This window comes from Anarrhichthys ocellatus, unplaced genomic scaffold (genome assembly GCF_004355925.1).
Source record: "Anarrhichthys ocellatus isolate YVR2014 unplaced genomic scaffold, GSC_Weel_1.0 scaffold134, whole genome shotgun sequence".
NCBI lineage: Eukaryota > Metazoa > Chordata > Actinopteri > Perciformes > Anarhichadidae > Anarrhichthys > Anarrhichthys ocellatus.
The window spans coordinates 519,205-536,488 of NW_022280164.1; the positions used below are offsets into that span (position 1 = coordinate 519,205).

General features: G+C 40.7%; 1 protein-coding gene across 1 annotated transcript; it reads right to left on the minus strand.

Moving 5' to 3' along the window:
* Window positions 1-350: 350 nt before the first annotated feature.
* Window positions 351-16,267, minus strand: htra4 (HtrA serine peptidase 4). Its single transcript, XM_031877356.1, has 9 exons — window positions 15,856-16,267; window positions 10,426-10,525; window positions 10,134-10,338; window positions 7,904-8,098; window positions 7,742-7,774; window positions 6,656-6,770; window positions 6,488-6,545; window positions 5,120-5,215; window positions 351-631 (listed from the first exon to the last, which is right to left on the minus strand). Exons 1-9 carry the CDS (start codon window positions 16,265-16,267, stop codon window positions 466-468), a joined length of 1,380 nt encoding a protein of 459 aa, XP_031733216.1. The 3' UTR covers window positions 351-465.
* Between the last annotated feature and the right edge of the window lie 1,017 nt (window positions 16,268-17,284).

Here is a 17,284-nt window from a genome sequence, read left to right on the forward strand (position 1 = left end):
TTGTGCTGCTGTTTTTCTGCCTGTTTGCTGACCAGCAGGTGATAATGATTTGAGCTGATTACTGCCTCTGCAAGAAATGCCAGATTTCTCTCATTCACACTTGCCTGAGGAAAATCAGATGGAAATACAGCCTTCAAACGACAAATGAAGTATTCAATTGGAGCCTAAACGGTGTACACACCTCCTTAATGCCCTGCAGTTAGGATTTTTTTTTTTCTTGTTCCTGAGGATCTATTCTATTTCTAGTGTCTGTACTTTCCTTCCTGCATGATTATCGAACGTTATTTGCGTAAAGTGGAGGCTCTAGAAATGAGCCCTTGCTCTTTCATTCTCAGGAAAATGTGCCTGTTCTCACAATAGACCAAGTAATGCAGGCAACAAATCCAACAGCAGTTTTTTTTTCCAGCGGCTCAGTGTGTTAAGTCAATCTTAGTCTTTAATGGTCGCCATGTACAGTGAGTGGTATCATTCAGTCTCTTCAGGAGTGATGGTCAGAGTAACATCCTCATCCTTTCGTCTCACCGTCACTGAAAGCGTGCCGCCGCTCCGGATGGCTTCGCTCACGTCCTGCGTGGTGCGGACGGGCCGGCCGTTGATGCCGATGACGACGTCGCGGTCGATCAAGTCAGCGCTGCGGAGAAGAGAACACCAAGACATCACTCACGTTTCAACCCTTTCGAACCACAAGCAGTTTTTCGGGGGCATTTTTTGCTCCTGTCACTTTTTTTTTCAATGTAAAAGTCCTGCACCTCTATGGAACCAATCATGGCTAGAAGTAGAGATAACAAAAAGTATTTTTTGCAGTATAACACAGTTACCATGCCTGTAGGAGCCAGGTATGGCCTGTGCCATTTTGTATACCCTTGTTCGTCACTTCCGGTATACTTGAGTAATTGAGTCACATGGTGTTGGGGATAGCAATGGGGATATCAGCTGTTCAGTAGTTTAGTTGGATGAATGGAAGGAGAGGGGGTGAGAGAGGGAGCCTTATTTTTTGTTGACCGCTATTTTACAATCTATTCACACTAATATTGTCATTGTTCGACTAATGACTGTAAAGCTATCCAGAACCAAAGTTTGTTTGTTATCCACAATAAACTCACAAAACTCAGCCACTGGATCGACGTGAATCATTTACTGCCAGCGCGTCCGCAGGTTAGTCTCCCCTACTTAGCCTCTCGGTGACTAATTTTAAGTTGCTGATAGTCACCTACAATCCCAACGATCATAAGACAGAAAAAAATGCAAAAATGTTGAATTTCTTTAATAATTTATTTTACAAATATTGGAAACCACTGGAATCTATATATCGAACATTTTTCCAAGTGTTACCAATGTTGGAAAAATATATATATTGAACTATTCATATTTTTAGAACCTCTCCTTACAGCCTCTCCTCTCTGCTCTGTGCTCAGCCACCTGCAGTTCAGTCGAAGATTCACGGAAATTGTTGTCACATGACTGTTGGTCTCAGCTAAATCAATCATGGCTTCCTAGTTGTGTTGAGGAGTGCAGAATTGAATGCTTTTTTTTACAGGATCTGGTTACTTGTTAATTATTTGGGGCGATATTTTAAATGAGACGTGTTGAATAAAATGTTTTTGATGAAATATCACAATTTGAAGCTTTGTTTTGGCTGCCTTTTCTCTTAAAAGTGTTTGTAACACATGATGTGTTCGAAGAGTGTCGGAAAGATGAAAATCTGACGATAATGGCAGTTTTTACAGCCTCTGGCTCGGATAAATGGTGTAGTTTTGCCGATTGTTTGAAGAAAACATGGTTTTGGGGCTCAGATTGTTTTAAAGCCTCAGTAAAACAGGCCTAACCCAGCTGGGTGGATCTCACACACAGGAAAACATCTTTGACCTTTAGACAAGTCTGATCCTGTGTCAGGTTCCCTCTCCCTCGTGAGACAAACCTAACATGGGATCATGGCTTTATCATGCACCGCCCTGCTTGACATTTACATGTGAGGGATTTACTCTGATAATCTTTTACAGACTGATTGACGATACACGCAAAACTGTAGCGAAAGATTATACATTCTGATCCCAGACAATAGCGAAGGATGCAAGGAGTAGTACAGCGCTCAATTCAGCACTGTCATGGTAAATTGAAATCCTCTGTTGTACTCTGTTGTATGTTAGACCGCCGCTGTGTGCTGTTCAAAGCTTCAGGCTTTCAATGTCACGGGAGGCGGTGACTATTGAGAATATAGAGAGCGAGAGAAAGAGAGAGAGATGCTGCCTTCACCAAGAGAAAGATGTCAGAGCTTGGCCTGTTGTAAGCACGGGGATAATGAGCAGCCGGACTGATCTACGGCCTTGAGAAATGCGGGGATGCTCTTATTCAGCGGCTGGAAAAAATATCCAGAGGGCCTCCAAATGCCAGTTCACAGCCCTGCTGTTGCATTTTTTAAAAGCCTAGCACCTAAATAGGCTCGGTCCAACAATGGCTACCGATAAGCTCCAGGTAATGCTGTCTAATAAAAAAAATTCAGCTCAGTATGTTACTTTGAAACTTACACCAGTACAACATAGACAGAAATCCAGTGTAAAAACTGCTCGTATTGAAGTTGCACTCGTCAACACTTTTATATTAACAATGGATCAAATTAAAAACAGACTAATCTGTAATGTGGAAGTCGTCACTCTGAGTGATAAACCCACAGTGAATTTTCACCCGACTCTGCGCTTCCCCTCAATTTTAGAGAGCATTTTAGCGTATTGTAGCTTATTTTATATCCCCCAAAATGTCACTCTCGTTAACCTTGTTTCCAGTCACAGCAGACAGCTTAAAAAAAACACCTTCTTTACACCACCTGACCAGCACCAGTCAGTACACGAGCAACATTAGCGACTAGCTGGTGAACACAGAAGAGCATTTAACAGCTAAAGAGACGGATGTTTTCTTCACAGGAAATTGGTGGAGACCAAAGAAATAGAGTGAATATTCAACAAATTAATGTCAAATACAGCAGCCCGGTCAGTGGTCCTACGCTACAGGCTGTGAAATTGATATGCTGATTCTACATAAACTATAAAGACTATAAATAAACTATAGAAACAAAACTGTTCAATTGAATTAATAATTTCTTATTATTTTTGGTATTTTTGTCATATACAGATGTGCAATAATGATTGCTGGGTAATATGTATGTTGTCCAGTGTCAAGTTTCTATTTGATTATGTGACTTACTGTTTACAAACGTGTTACTTGAAGCCTGACGAGATGGGCTTTCATGCGATATGTGATCCCTTAATTCTTTAGTGATCTTGTGATATAACTAGTGCTGGGCAACGATTCAAATATTTAAACGCGATTAATCGCATGGATTTTTTGCGATTAATCGCGATTAATTGCATTGTTATGGCAAAGTTCAATAATGAATTCAAAAGTAGTGTATTGCGCACTTTTATTTTAAAAGTACTGCTATATGAACAAAAGGGCAATAACATTTGGTTCACGAGATGCAGGTAGCATGTTTTATACTTAATGTGAATATAATTCATACTTTGTTGGCATCTTATTCTGAAAACCGGATGTTCATCTGAAGAAACCGGATGTTGTCTCACGTTAATCTTTCCGCTAACTTTCAAAGTCCTTTGCTCGCTCCCGATCTGTGCCATTTAAATGCATTTACCGTGAATTTCAGCATATAGGTGCACTCAAATTACTGACTATAGGATGTTTGCTGGCTTTTATCCCACTGTTCTTGTCATCCTCTTGTTGTTATGTATATGTATTGCCTCTTGTCTTTCAATAAAAAAAAAAAAGAAAAAAAAAGAAAAGAAATTATAATAAATAAAACAAATGCGTTAACGCGCGATAAAATAATTGTCGGCCTTAATTAATGAATGCGTTAACGCGAAATTAACGCGTTAACTTGCCCAGCACTAGATATAATGCAAGAATTCAGCTGAAGTGCAAAGTAATGAGAAGGTAGTAAAGCAAATGAGATTCTTTTTTTATAAACAGCTGCCAGCCAAGGAACCACCCAAGTGTGTGTGCTTTATAACCATAGACTGTGTATAGGAAGTGGATATAGTCATCATGATGTCACCCATTAGTTTGTGGACTGCCGTTATGAAGCCTCGTGTTCGGGGAATTCACCGTCACCATCTTGGATTACGGCCGTCCCCTTGTTGTTTTTTTGCAACCGATAAGCAGAAGTCACCATATTTGGAATGCAGAGGAGAGACGTAGAGACGCCGTATACGTCTCTGGTGCAGCAGCGACCTGTCAATCTCAGTAAGCCCGCCCTAAAGCATACCCTGCTTTATGGTCTAATTGACTATAAATGGACCATAATTTACTAAATGAACATCATGCTGTGTTGAAGAAGACTTGAAACTAGAGATTGAGAGCATAAACTCATGTTTAAAATGTTTACAGAGGGGATAAATCAAGTCATTTTCTCATAGACTTCTATACAATCAGACTTCTATACAACCGAAGGAGTCGCCCCCTGATGGTCAGTAGAGAGAATGCAAGTTTAAGACACTTCCACATCTGCTTCACTCGTCAGAACCAGAGGTTGCCGCCTATTTATAACTAGTAAGTAGCATGCACTAGGGCCCATCATGATAGCATGCACTGAGGCTCGTCGTAACTACCTTACACCACTGTTGGTTAGGTTTGTCATACAGATGCTAAAAAATGCCTCGGTATCAGACACCGAGGGCCACTGAATATGAGGTGGTTTGTGGAGCAGTTTGGGAGTGAGAAGGGTTCAGGATATTGGACTTACATTCACCAAGTGGCCATAAACACAACTCCAAATGAATACTGAAGTAGCACTGTCTGCTAGGCAAAGGTTTGATAACAAGTTTTTACAGTGAGGTCAATGTTGTTCTCAGACTTTCTGCACTGCCACCGACCAGTTAGTGTTAGTGTGCAGTGCTTTTTTTACGTCTTTTTTTATCACTGAATACAGCTGTTTGGTAAAACTGGAAGCAAAGCGAAGTGATGAGAGCGGTGAGACTGAACCAGTCAAAAACCAATCAAAAGGAAACAGAAATTATCAGCGAATATCAATAACCTATATTTTGCCCGTCTTGTGAAATTGTGAGCTGAATGGGGGGACACACAGTAGAAGTGATTGTAGCTTGGCTCTTACCTGGATGCAGCTGTTCCAGGTATGACCTCATAGATGTAAACACCTGAGCTCACATCTGGAACTTCGCTCTCACGCTCCTTGAGATCTCGAATCAAGCTGGACAAATGGAGACAAAGATAGATTAGAGAAATCTAGAAACAGTCTGTTCCAACTGAAACTACTCCAACGGGATAAAGCCTTTTGGTCAAAAAGACACAAAGCCAATTGAAAAATGATTCAGTCATATATATCATATAAATGAAAGGATTAGCCTATATATATATATATATATATATGTATATATATTTAGTGTTGAACAAGTTACTGAACATCATTATTTTTAAATTAAAAACGTATGTATGTATTTGGGGACTATATTGACACATTTATATATATTGTTACATGATCTTTCTAAAAAGTTAAAAGAGTGTAAGACAGACTGTATGGTGGGGGAAAGTCTTATTAACCATCTGATGTACGCTGATGACTTAGTGGTCCTGTCTCCTTATAGCGCTGATTTACAGCAATTGCTCAGAGTCTGCTCACGGTATGGCGTGCAGTATGATATCAAATTCAACTCTAAAAAGAGTGTTATCGTGATTGCTAAAACCAAGGAGGATCAGAAGCTACATTTTCCTTCGTTTTTTATGGGAGGAGCAAGAGCTAAATGTTGTGCACAAAATTAAATATTTGGGTTGCATCATCAGGAATGATCTAAGTGATGACGACAGTGTTCCAAACTGTATGCACAAGCTAATATGGTGGCACGTAAATTTCGTATGTGTACAGAAGATGTTAAAACAGCTCTCTTTAGAGCCTACTGTACTCCACTCTATACAGCCCACCTGTGGTGCAGCTAGTAAATCAAAGAAGAAGAAGATTCAGGTGGCATTTAATTATGCTTTCAGAATCTTGCTCAAGCTTCCAAGATGGACAAGTGCAAGTCATATGTTTGTGACTCGTAATGTTCCCACCTTCCATGCTGTGTTGAGGAATTTTATCTCCAAATTTAAATGTCGATTAAATGACTCAGGAAATGTAATTATAAAAGCCTTAACTGAGCCAACACAAAGTGATACAAGGTATTCTTCTTGTTTCTGGAAACATTGGAACAAATGTCTGTATGTTTTGAACCACGAGTGACTTTTTAACTGCAATGATTATACCTGTGTCTTGGTGTCCTCGTATTGTATTGTATTGTATTTTATATATTGTTGTTGTATTTGTTGCTATATGGACTCATGAGTCTGAAATAAAAGTTGAATAATACACTTCAAGTAGGGAACAGTAATACACCGAGCCATCAGACTCTTGAGACTTGTTAAAAATGGATGTCTTTCTAAAACAAACGTGGTATTGTAGAAATTTGTTCTTGTGAGGTTTACTGACGATGGTGAAAGATGTATCATCCGGACACCTATGTATTTGTTTTTTTGTCGCGTATTTCCTAAATGCAAATGAAAGGTTGAATTAAATCAAATATTGAAATGACTGAAAGAGATCACAAAGTAATTCCTGGAGACTAGATCCACAACACTAGCATTAGATCCTTCTCACCGTGGACTTGTCTGTTGTAGGAATCAGCGAGGAATTGGCGTATTCTGTCGGCAGGGACGGCAAAAGAGATTCCTGCTGCCACTTTCAGGGTATTCATGCCTATTACATCTCCATCCTGTTAAAAAAAACAGAATGGAAGGAGGATGAGACCATGGTGTGCCTCCATCCAGCCATGCTTTAATGCAAACTGAAGAGACAGAAAATAGTCTCACCATCTCTCGGCACCATTCTAATGTATGGCCTTCCTCACGATAATGCATGAAACAAACAGAAAAGTCACATTTCCATCCAGTTTTTTTTCCGTTTGAGGTTTAACCGGCCCTCTTTAAACTACGCCATCTTAACCGGGTCTCATCAAAACTAAATAATCATTTTAATGTTTTTAAATCGTGCCTTTTGACTTGTCAATCCATCGGTCTTTAAGTTGGAAACAGCGTTTATACGCTACAGATTTAACGTAGTGAAACAACTATTTGCGTGTCGCTGAACGCGTTTACCTCGAAGCAAATGGAATTACCAGGTTTGGACGGCAATTTTGGCCTGAAGTATTTCATCGGTTTCATGTCTCTGCAAGAGTAGTACGGCTCTTTTTCTTCCAATGCACATCCCAAAGCTCATAGTCTATTAAATGTTCCTTTTACCTTCAACAAAACCCATCAGTCTTGGTTATTGTAGTAACTTATCTGGGTTTTCACAGTGAAGGACAATTTATAAAATGCACCGTCGGTATGGCAACTGTTCTGCTTTTAGAGAGAACAGAGAACTGCATTTTTAGGGAAAGGAAGCTGGAGGCAGCGACTCTGATAAATGGATGTACCATCTGTATGATTTTATTCCACGGTAACAATGCAAAGGCCTCCATAATCAGGTCTTGTCCTAAAATACTGTGAGGGAGGCTTAATCGTGAACCTGAGGGAGCAGACTGGAGACTTTGGGTATTAAATAAAACAAAATCATGACCTTAGTCTTCACTGTCATGAATAAAACAGGAAAGATTGCCGGCATAGCAGAGGGCATAACAAATATGCAAATGATGAATAATGGTATCATCACTTTTCATGCGATATAGCACTATAAATCTCTTACCAAGTTGACAAGCGGCCCACCAGAGTTGCCATACTGTGAATCAACAGAGCAACAACAATATTTTACTTATTCATCGAGAAAGTAGAACAGGAATTGTCAAGACAGATGGAATAAAAATGCAGAATCGAGACAGGAAACGATTGTGATTGTGCTCTCACTGACATTAATGATGGCGTCGGTTTGGATGTAGTCCATGTCCGCGTCCTTAAAGCCCAGCTCCAGGCCGTTGCGCTGAGCGGTGCTGACAATGCCGGTGGTGACAGTGTTCTGCAGGGAGAAGGGGCTTCCCACCGCCACCACAAAATCACCGGGACGCAGGTCTGAGGACTGGCCGAGAAGGAGCGCAGGCAGGGGACTCTGCAGCAAGTCACACAGAGAAATAGCAATCAGTTTTATGAATGGAACAGGAACATGCTGGGTGAAATTATGTCCTAATTTCATTTATTAGCTCACCTTGGTAAGATTACTTAAGGTCAGCAGGCTAACTATCCCTCCTACATACTAGGATTGGTTAGTACAGATTGAATAAAAGGTCAATGAGGCTACACACAGCTGACCTACTGTTTAGTAAGGCTTGATAGTAACAATAAAAGTCCACTCATAATTTGTTATTTAGCAGTTTTAACAAAATGGGGACATGTTGGTTGTCCATCAGCGGTAACCAGACTCAGACAAGTGGTCACTTTCCCGCATTTTAGGCTTTTTGCGTGTCATTTATATGTCAAAAGTTTTAACGTTGTGAAACAGCTTTTTGCTTTTTGCTTAACGCCAAGTCAATACTGTGAAGCGGTCACAGTTATGTTCAGGCAACAAAACCACTTAGTTAGGTTTAGGAAAAACAACATAGTTGAGCTTAGAATAAATATGTAAACTAAGTAAAATATGTATGTAAACAACTTCATTAACATAACTTTAAAAAAAGTTTGCCAATTTGGCACACTGGTCTCGAACAAGCTCTGTGTTTATTTGACCCATCCTCCTCCACAATAAATGTCCCCAATTAATTTGCTATTTCGAAGTTTTATTTTGAAGCAACAAAATAAGGGTTATGTTGAGTGTCCATCAGCAGTAACTCAGACAAGTGGTCTGGCTGATCAGATCCCAATGCAGGCGAACAGCCACGACAGTTAATGCGCCCCGGCAGGATCGGCAGAAAAGTCGCATTAAAAAGACAGAACTGGATTGTGGGTAATGTCGCCGGCAGGTTTTGATGAGAAAGGAATAAATAAAGACCAATAAAATGAAAAAAAAAGTTATCTTTCATTCTGCTGCATTTATTTTTATCCTTTTTTCTTTTTGACTGGAATTTTAATCAGACAATAGTACTCCGCTTTTCTCAGAAGTGCTCCAATGGACCTAACCTGTGTGTCTAGCTTTATCATTTTCCATCAAGTCTTTAGGGTGGTATGTGTGTAACAACTTCACTTCTGGCATCGAAATAAAGCAATCTCTGCTCATTAACAACTTTGTTAACATTATGAATTAAAACCACTAATAATCATTCATAGACCTGATTGCTTCATCTCAAGCTGAATCTATGCCCCTGGCAATAAAAGCTGCTCTATTTGAATCTTTGCCTATGTTCCCGAGACCAAGCACTACACTGGGAATGCTTTTGTTTTATTAGCACCACCCTCAACATGGGATTTGTGGAGTATACAGAAAAGTAAACTAAGCCTTAGCTCGTCCCTGCCTGCCTCCTCAAGGCTGATGCCATTCGTCTCTGGGGTGTCTTGCAATGCTCAGCCAAATTTATAGCGAAATCTCCCATGGCGTGGAGTCTTATGTCATCACAAATTTGCCTTTTAGGCAGGCTTTAGAACTATCTCTACAAGGAATGTAGCCCAGAGAGTTATAGCATTGTACAGCTGTCACCACTCCCTGATTGTTTCTCAGACTAACTCCTTCACCTATAAAGCAGTCAAAGACAGTGATTCCTCTGGCTTTCTCTTTGGGATTCTTGAGGTACTCTTGTATTCAGATCAGCACTAAAAAATGTTAATAATGTGCTTCATGCTGAGTGGAGTCTGAATGAAGGAGTAGAGAACCCACCTCTGCCATACAAAGCAGCTGGTTGTGTAAGAGCGTGTCTGAGCAGTGACATGTTTTATTCAGAACAGCACTCGCCAATACACAAAAAAAGAAATCTGAGGCTTCGAATTTACGAGACATGACCTAACACCGCCCCAGAGGAATTCAGACAACAAATTGACCGAGTGAAGAAGTAGAGTGTAATTTTGGTGGGCAGAGGCCGTTGTTGATTCTCTTCATGGAATAACTTATTGTGTGGGGTTAATATACTGTGATGACAAGCTATGAGGCCATAGGAAAACACAGGACAGAATTTAGTCTGAGGCCCTTGGGGAGCTAAGGTGACACAGTGTAAACTCACATCTGGTTCAATTTTGATGAGAGCAATGTCCATCTTCTGGTCCACGTCCTTGACTGAGGCGTCGTACTGCGAACCGCTTTTCAGCTCCACTTTTATCCGCCTCTTGTTGTTGAGTACGTGAGCACTGGTGAGGATCCAGCCGTCCTCTGACACTAAAAACCCAGAGCCACTTGACACAGAGACCTCCTCACTGGAAAATGGCACTCTGGCAAAAGGAAAACATGATTTTAGATCTGTTGGAATTAGAGTGTAGAAGGGGGACAATTAATGTTCTTGCTTCGGTTAGGTTTACCCTTGGAAAAGCTCTAGATGCACCACAGCTGGGATGATCTTGTCCACCACATCTGCAATGAAGTTGAACTTGTTGCGCATACTTCCTGGATGTTGCATTCCTTTGAGGACACAGGACAATAGATGACAGGTTAGGCCACTAAAATGTGATGGATTAAATCTGTCCCAGAGGTTGCCGCTTGGTTTAAGTCCACTGAAAGACTCAAGGGGGAATTCACAATTTGAAACCGCTATCATTTGAAACCACTATCTGCCCCGTTTACAAAAAATATGATGCACTAAACTATAACATCACAAACATGCCCAAAGAGTTTAGCGGATGAGCGCGATTATCCTTTTTTTTGTGTCAGATTGCAATTTTCCATGTGGCAAACTACAAACGTGCTTGAGGCCAATGCGTCGGTTGCGGTCCCAGGAAGAAAAGTTGGTGATTAATTCAATGTGGATACATTGTTTTCATATAGTCTTTCCTTTTTTTCTCCTCTTTATTTCTCGCCATAGAGTAAATATTAGGCTGAATTTTCAGAGCACATGGCTCATGTTAGACTTTTAATATCAACTTTTATTGGTGTTATTTAAAGTGAGTTCATGGACTTCAGCAAACTTCTCCATAAAAACAAAGACGAAGCATGTGCCAAAGCCATCTATTCATCTCTGCTATACCTTGCTTTATTTATACAGTCTTGTAGGCAGCTTGGAGTGCCTACAAGAGGAAATGGAAGGTCAAACCTCCACAGTTTGAAAGGCGGGTTGGGTTCTATTTAAAATGCTCTCTGCTGTGGACACCTGTGTTTGAGTCACCTGAGGGCAGTGCAATCTCTTCCCTGATAATATCTCCAAAATTATCTTCGCCTGCTCTCTAAGCAAACACGCAATCCCATTTCTGAAGCCACCACATTCTGACTGATGCTGTGTTTACAGAGTTGCACAAATGAAATGTCTCTGCAGTAACAACCTTTTGAGCAAATGCCAGCGTGCCTATTGCCAAGAGCTACTTTAGCACCAGCTATTTTTGCCTGTCAGAGAGCTGAACTAACAAATCAACAGTATCCTCCCTGGGCCTTTCACTACCCTTTCAATTACGCTGAACTGCTTCATGCCAACTTGTGTGATTATTGTGGATCATCCATCAGATGAATACTTATGTGACATGCCATCTAATCTGCTATCAGGTCTTCAAATTTGAAAACAAGTGTCGATCTGCACATAGAACGCCACGTAGATCACACATTCAGCATTTCCATCACAAATGTGTCATTTCAAAAAAGGGTTACATGTTGCAACCTGTTAATGGTGTTCTCAAACATAGATCATGTTCATTGCACCTCAAAGACGCACACAGTGGGCCTCATGTGTGCTAATGTTTAGTTATTGCGTTTTCTTCTATTCTACAGTTGCATATTATAAGATTTAAATTACAATAAAAAAAAAATAATAATTCTTATTATTTTACAAAACATTGTGGTCTTTTAAAATGAATAAACATTACACTAATTCTTTAAGGTCAAAAACCTTCACATTTTCTTGGGAGAGGACTCCCAATGCTAACCTTACCACCAGATGGTTTGTTACACACAACCATCTGAGAAGCCGTCTTTGGAAACTGTTTGGAAAAAGGCATGTACTTGATGGTGATTTGTTAAATCATCTGTCAATCAAACTCTTGCCAAAGCCAGTTGGGAGAAGAGAGAAAACAGTGTTTCCATGGAGAAAAGCCTTTCCTTTGCTCATCTTTCATTGAAGAAATAGTCTGTTGGTGCTGCAGCTATTGCAGCATCTACGCTAACCTGTGTCATCAGACACACACCTAAACCCCGCCCACATCCGCTTGTAGGGGGGGGGTCTCAATTAAAGTCACCGTGGCGTATTGTGAAGGAAGGGAAGGGCCTCAAAAGACGTCTGTAGTCAATAATATTAAGGCGTCTCTGCCTCGACGTTTGTGAGCTTTTGCATACCTGCACATTATGAAATGGATAGAAGCAGCTGGTGAAAATGAGGAGTATATATTTACACAGCAGCGTGGTGGGTTCCCTCTGGAGGATAAGACTCCATCATTGGAGGATTCGCAACTGAATTTTGTCTTGCTCTTCTGAGCACGAATGTGCAGAACATTGGAGGGACACTACATCAAGCCTTCTGGGAAGACATTCTACAGATACATATATTGTTTTCATCCAATGTGAGAGTCGTGCACAGTCTCCAAAACAGAGGATGGGGAGCTTCTCAAGTCAAATTAAAGAGCGCAGATGATGATGAGTGGGTTTTTTAAGCGCCACAAAGCAGGAAAATACAAAAATATGACCATATTTTGAACCTTCATTTGTTCAGAGAATGATAATGGAGCACAGTGACCTTTTTCATTTTTAGCAAAATATCATTCCTTTAGTCCTGACCGATACAGCCGAGGTTGAAAGGAGATCTCTGGCGATTTACCATTGCACCCTTTCTTTCTGCCTGCTGAAAGCCCGTATGACTTTCATACTTCACACCCCAGTTTGTACGACAGCTGACTTCCTGTTAAAAATGTGTAGTCTCTCAGACCAATCTGAGATAGCTACGTTTATTTTCTCAGATTTCGCAACACGCCTCCAGAGCCACAGAAGACATTACATAGCCTCAGTGGTGGGCCGTCAGGGGCAGCAAAGCCTTCTCTGCTGGCCTAAACAGAATCAAAAAGTTATAGCTATTTTATAATTTAATAATATTTCATAAATACACTACATGTAGTCTAATTATTTTTCCCATTATCTTATTTTCTCATTGCACAGCTACTGTCTTCCTCAGTTGCTCTGCTTCTAGTGCAGCTTGTTTTAAGTAGAGCTTTTATCCAATCAGATTTCACCCCTATATCTCTATGTAAAGAGAGAGGCCCGATGACCGCTAGGAAGCCTTTGCAGTTTAAGTGAATGGGGATGATATTGTTGATTGTCATAGTCTTCAACCAATCAGATCTTTAGTTTGACATGTTGGGCGTATTCTTTGACATGTCAGAGCTGTCTAGGTGGCCTACAAGTACGTCAGCATTAACATGCATCTCAGCATTAACGTGCGGTGTGATTGGTCAGTGGGCTAGCGTGACTGTTGTGAAGCTGAAAGCTAGCTAGCAGAACTTAGTAGTAGTAAGAGTTCAAGTTGAAAGATATGTAAGAAGTTATGACATTGACATGACATTTTTAGTGTTTTGCTTGGTGTAGCTTTGTTTTTTTAACACTCATGGCTGAAGGAGGGGGAGAAACGGATTTGGGAGTTACTGGCAACGCCTTTCTGGAGAAGGACATTTCCAGAAAAGCTGGACATCGTAAGAAAGCAACACAACCCAAAAGAATGACAGGACACTTATAAGCTATGGTGCTTTTGAAAACCTTTGGAGAGTCCCGAGTGGATCTACAACTCAACGAACACGTTCGCAGGAGGACCTCTGGCTGGATTTTATGATATGGTTAATATTGTTCCCTCTAATGTGAATAATATTTGAATGGCCCGTGCTCTTCAGTGTGCGGTGGAATACGTGTTTTAGCGCCACAGGTTTGCTGGACTGATGTGTCATGTTTTGTTGTCATATAAATATATGTGACTGGTTCTTGTGAGTTTGTTCTTGTCCTTGTGTTAATTACATTGATTTTGACTATATGCATTGCCAGTTGATGACACAGCATCCCGTCATGGGCGTATCCATATCTGCACTCTGCAGTTAGTGTATTTAGGTGTTAAGCTTAAATTTACACGAAACAAATAACCTGTAGGGGTTAGGGTCAGACATGTGATTCTCTGTTTATGCTGTTGTTTTCTTTTACAAAGCAGGAATTATGGTCTGGAGAAATGAGAATTGTGTGGCGATTGCTTTAGCCCTCTTTGAATCAGTAGGGTACAGCTAAACACTAGCGTGTGTGCTGCTGTTGGTTTTCCTGCTAAGCTAGTTTAGCATAGCGCGCCTCCCAGAACACACGAGCATCACCAGAGTACAATGTTGTTCTTCCGTGGTGGGAGTGTCAGACAGCTCGTTGTCTGTTACGCTGGGTGGGTTGCCATATTGAGCGCTGTGGCTCCACCGAGAGAACATTATATTTCCCACAATTTAAGCTTCTGCATTTTCCAAATGCACTCGTATTATTCAAACGTATCATTATTATTAACGTATCGTAATGCGTATTGAACCCTGAGCCTCGTACCGAATGCTTCAATACGAATATGTGTATTGTTACACTCCTAATAACCTGTAGCTGTGGCATCATAATAAGGTTATTAGGAGGTGGCTCAACTGTAGTAGGACAGCACTGAAGGCCCAGGTATAAAACACACGGCCCGCTACTGCATAGCCTATTCTTTGAGTGAGTAACCATGACAAGTAGACTGACTTTCATGTGGAAAATTGGTGGAGTTGTTCTCTCAGAGTCTTATCTCAGAATCTCAGCAGTTGTTAGGTCATGGTAAAGTTTTTCTCATTTATTTTCCTTGCTGTCCAGTACTTAAAAACCCTATAAACCAATGGCCTATACTGTACATGTGACGTTAGTTTATTATATATATATTAATATGTTCAACAGCCTCTATCACCCTCTGTAAAGACATGTCTGGAAAAAGCAGCAGGGATATTACCAGTATCACTACCTTTTTAGGAATGTTTGATGTGTGGTATAGCTCTGGTCATTGATAGAGTCCAGGGCTGGAAGATATATTCAGCTCCTGTGCTTTAAGTGTGACAATTCAAATTCAAAGCTTTGCTTTCTGCTTGGCTCACATCTGAAAAAAGCTGGCCTGGTTCTGTCCAAAGGTAACAAATCCACCTTAAGCTCACTAATTAACAATAATAATAATGGAAGTATTATTATTATTATTATTATTATAGTTATGTTATAATAGTATAATAATTAGTAGTATAATAATAGTTATTAATATAATATTAGTACTGGTATTACTACTACATAAATAATACATAATAATGGTGTTGTATTATATATTTTAGTAGTAGTAGTAGCAATAATAATAATAGTTATTATTATTTTAGTAGCAGTAGTAGTATAATTATTTTCGTAGAAATAGTAGTAGTATAATAATAATAATAATAATTATTATTATTATTTTTAGTTGTAGTAGTAGTACTATTATAATAATAATTATTATTATTATACTATATAAAAATATTATTATACTTATTATTAATAGTAGTATAATACTTATTTTATCAGTGGTAGTAGTAGTAGTAGTAGTAGTAGTAGTAATAGTATAATAATAATAGTTATTATTATTATTATTAGAAGTAGTAGACGTTAGAGAAGCTTACTGATAACATAAACAATATATTTGAATCTATCATGAAGTTTGCTAATCAAATGTAACCTATATTTCTGTAATGTCATCTTTAATAACTTGTGCAGGTAAATATTTTCAACTATTGAAACGAAAAGGAACTTAAGTTAATCACACAACTCACCTGAATCACACCAACTCCTCTGGATCAAAATGACCGGGGGACCCTCTCCGAGCTCGGCTCTCAGGCGGCAGATGCTGGGGTAAGTCCGTCCGTCGCTGCCGCACACCGGGCCGGAGGCGGCGCACGCGCAGGAGCTGCGGAGCCCGCCAAGCTTCCCCCGGACAGAGTCGCACAGCAGCCCCTCGCCGCAGGGGAGGCCGCCACCGCTCCGCTCCCCGCAGGCATCGCCCTCCCCGGCCGCGCACACCGTGCAGCAGCCGCATCCGTCCCTCACCTGCCCGTAGTAACAGACCTCCCGCGACGGAGGAGCGCATTGAGAGACGTCGCAGGCACGCGGACAAGTTTGTCTCTTTGTCAGCGGACCGGCGTGAACCGCAGAGATGAGGAGGGTGAGGTATGCCACCAACTTCATTCTGACCCTAAAATCTCTTCATGTAGACTCGGTCTAAACTGGTGTAGCTATGACCCCCTGCTGCTTGGGCTCCATACAGTTCATCCAGGTAGATCCAGGTAGGCCTTGGATACACACCACCAAGCTGTGACAGTCATGTCACTGCTGCTGTTTTCAAAGCCTGTAGCACTGGCTGAGGGCCAGTAATTATCTTCCAGTAGCAGCATGCTAGATTCACCTTCATGATCCTGTGCTGTGTGCTGTATCCACAATAAACCTCTATGGAATGCAGCTGCATCAGGGTTCATGGTTTATGTCTTTATGTGGAGCCCCAAAGGCAATGTAGGTTACTGAAGTCTCTGCCGTCCACTCATAGATACAAAATCTTTTGGGTGGAGCAAGAGATTTTCTATTAAGTGTGTGGTTTATAATTAAAGTATTGGCATTTAATGCTGAGGTGAACCTCAGGGCCAATTAACAGCTGTGAGTACTAACAATAATAGCCTGTATATAAGAAGTAGTCATCCATTGGTTTGTGGACTGCCGCTTTAAAGCCTCGAGTTTGGCGATTTCGTCATCGTCATGTTGTTGTTTTTTGCAGTCAATGATCAGAAGTGACCATATTTGGAATACGGAGGAGTGACGTAGATCCGACGTATACGGCTCTGGTAGTGGCAGAGACCTGTCAATCACATTAAGCCCGCCCTAAAGCATACTCTGCTTTATGATCTATTTGACTTTAAATGGACCATAATTTACTAAATGAACATCATGCTGTATTGAAGAAGACATGAAACTCGAGATTCAATCGGCTTCACTCGGTAGAACTGTAGAGCCGCTCTGGAGGGCGATTTGGAGGACGACCGGTTGGGCAGAGCACCTCTGAAGGACAGGAGCTGAACCCCTCTGGAGTCTCCGACATGGGTCAGAGTGCTGGATGGAGTTCAAGACCGGATTCAGACAACCAGTTAACCAATTAACATATATAATGTAACATGAAAGAAAAACATAGGGCACTGCGCATATATTTACTATTCC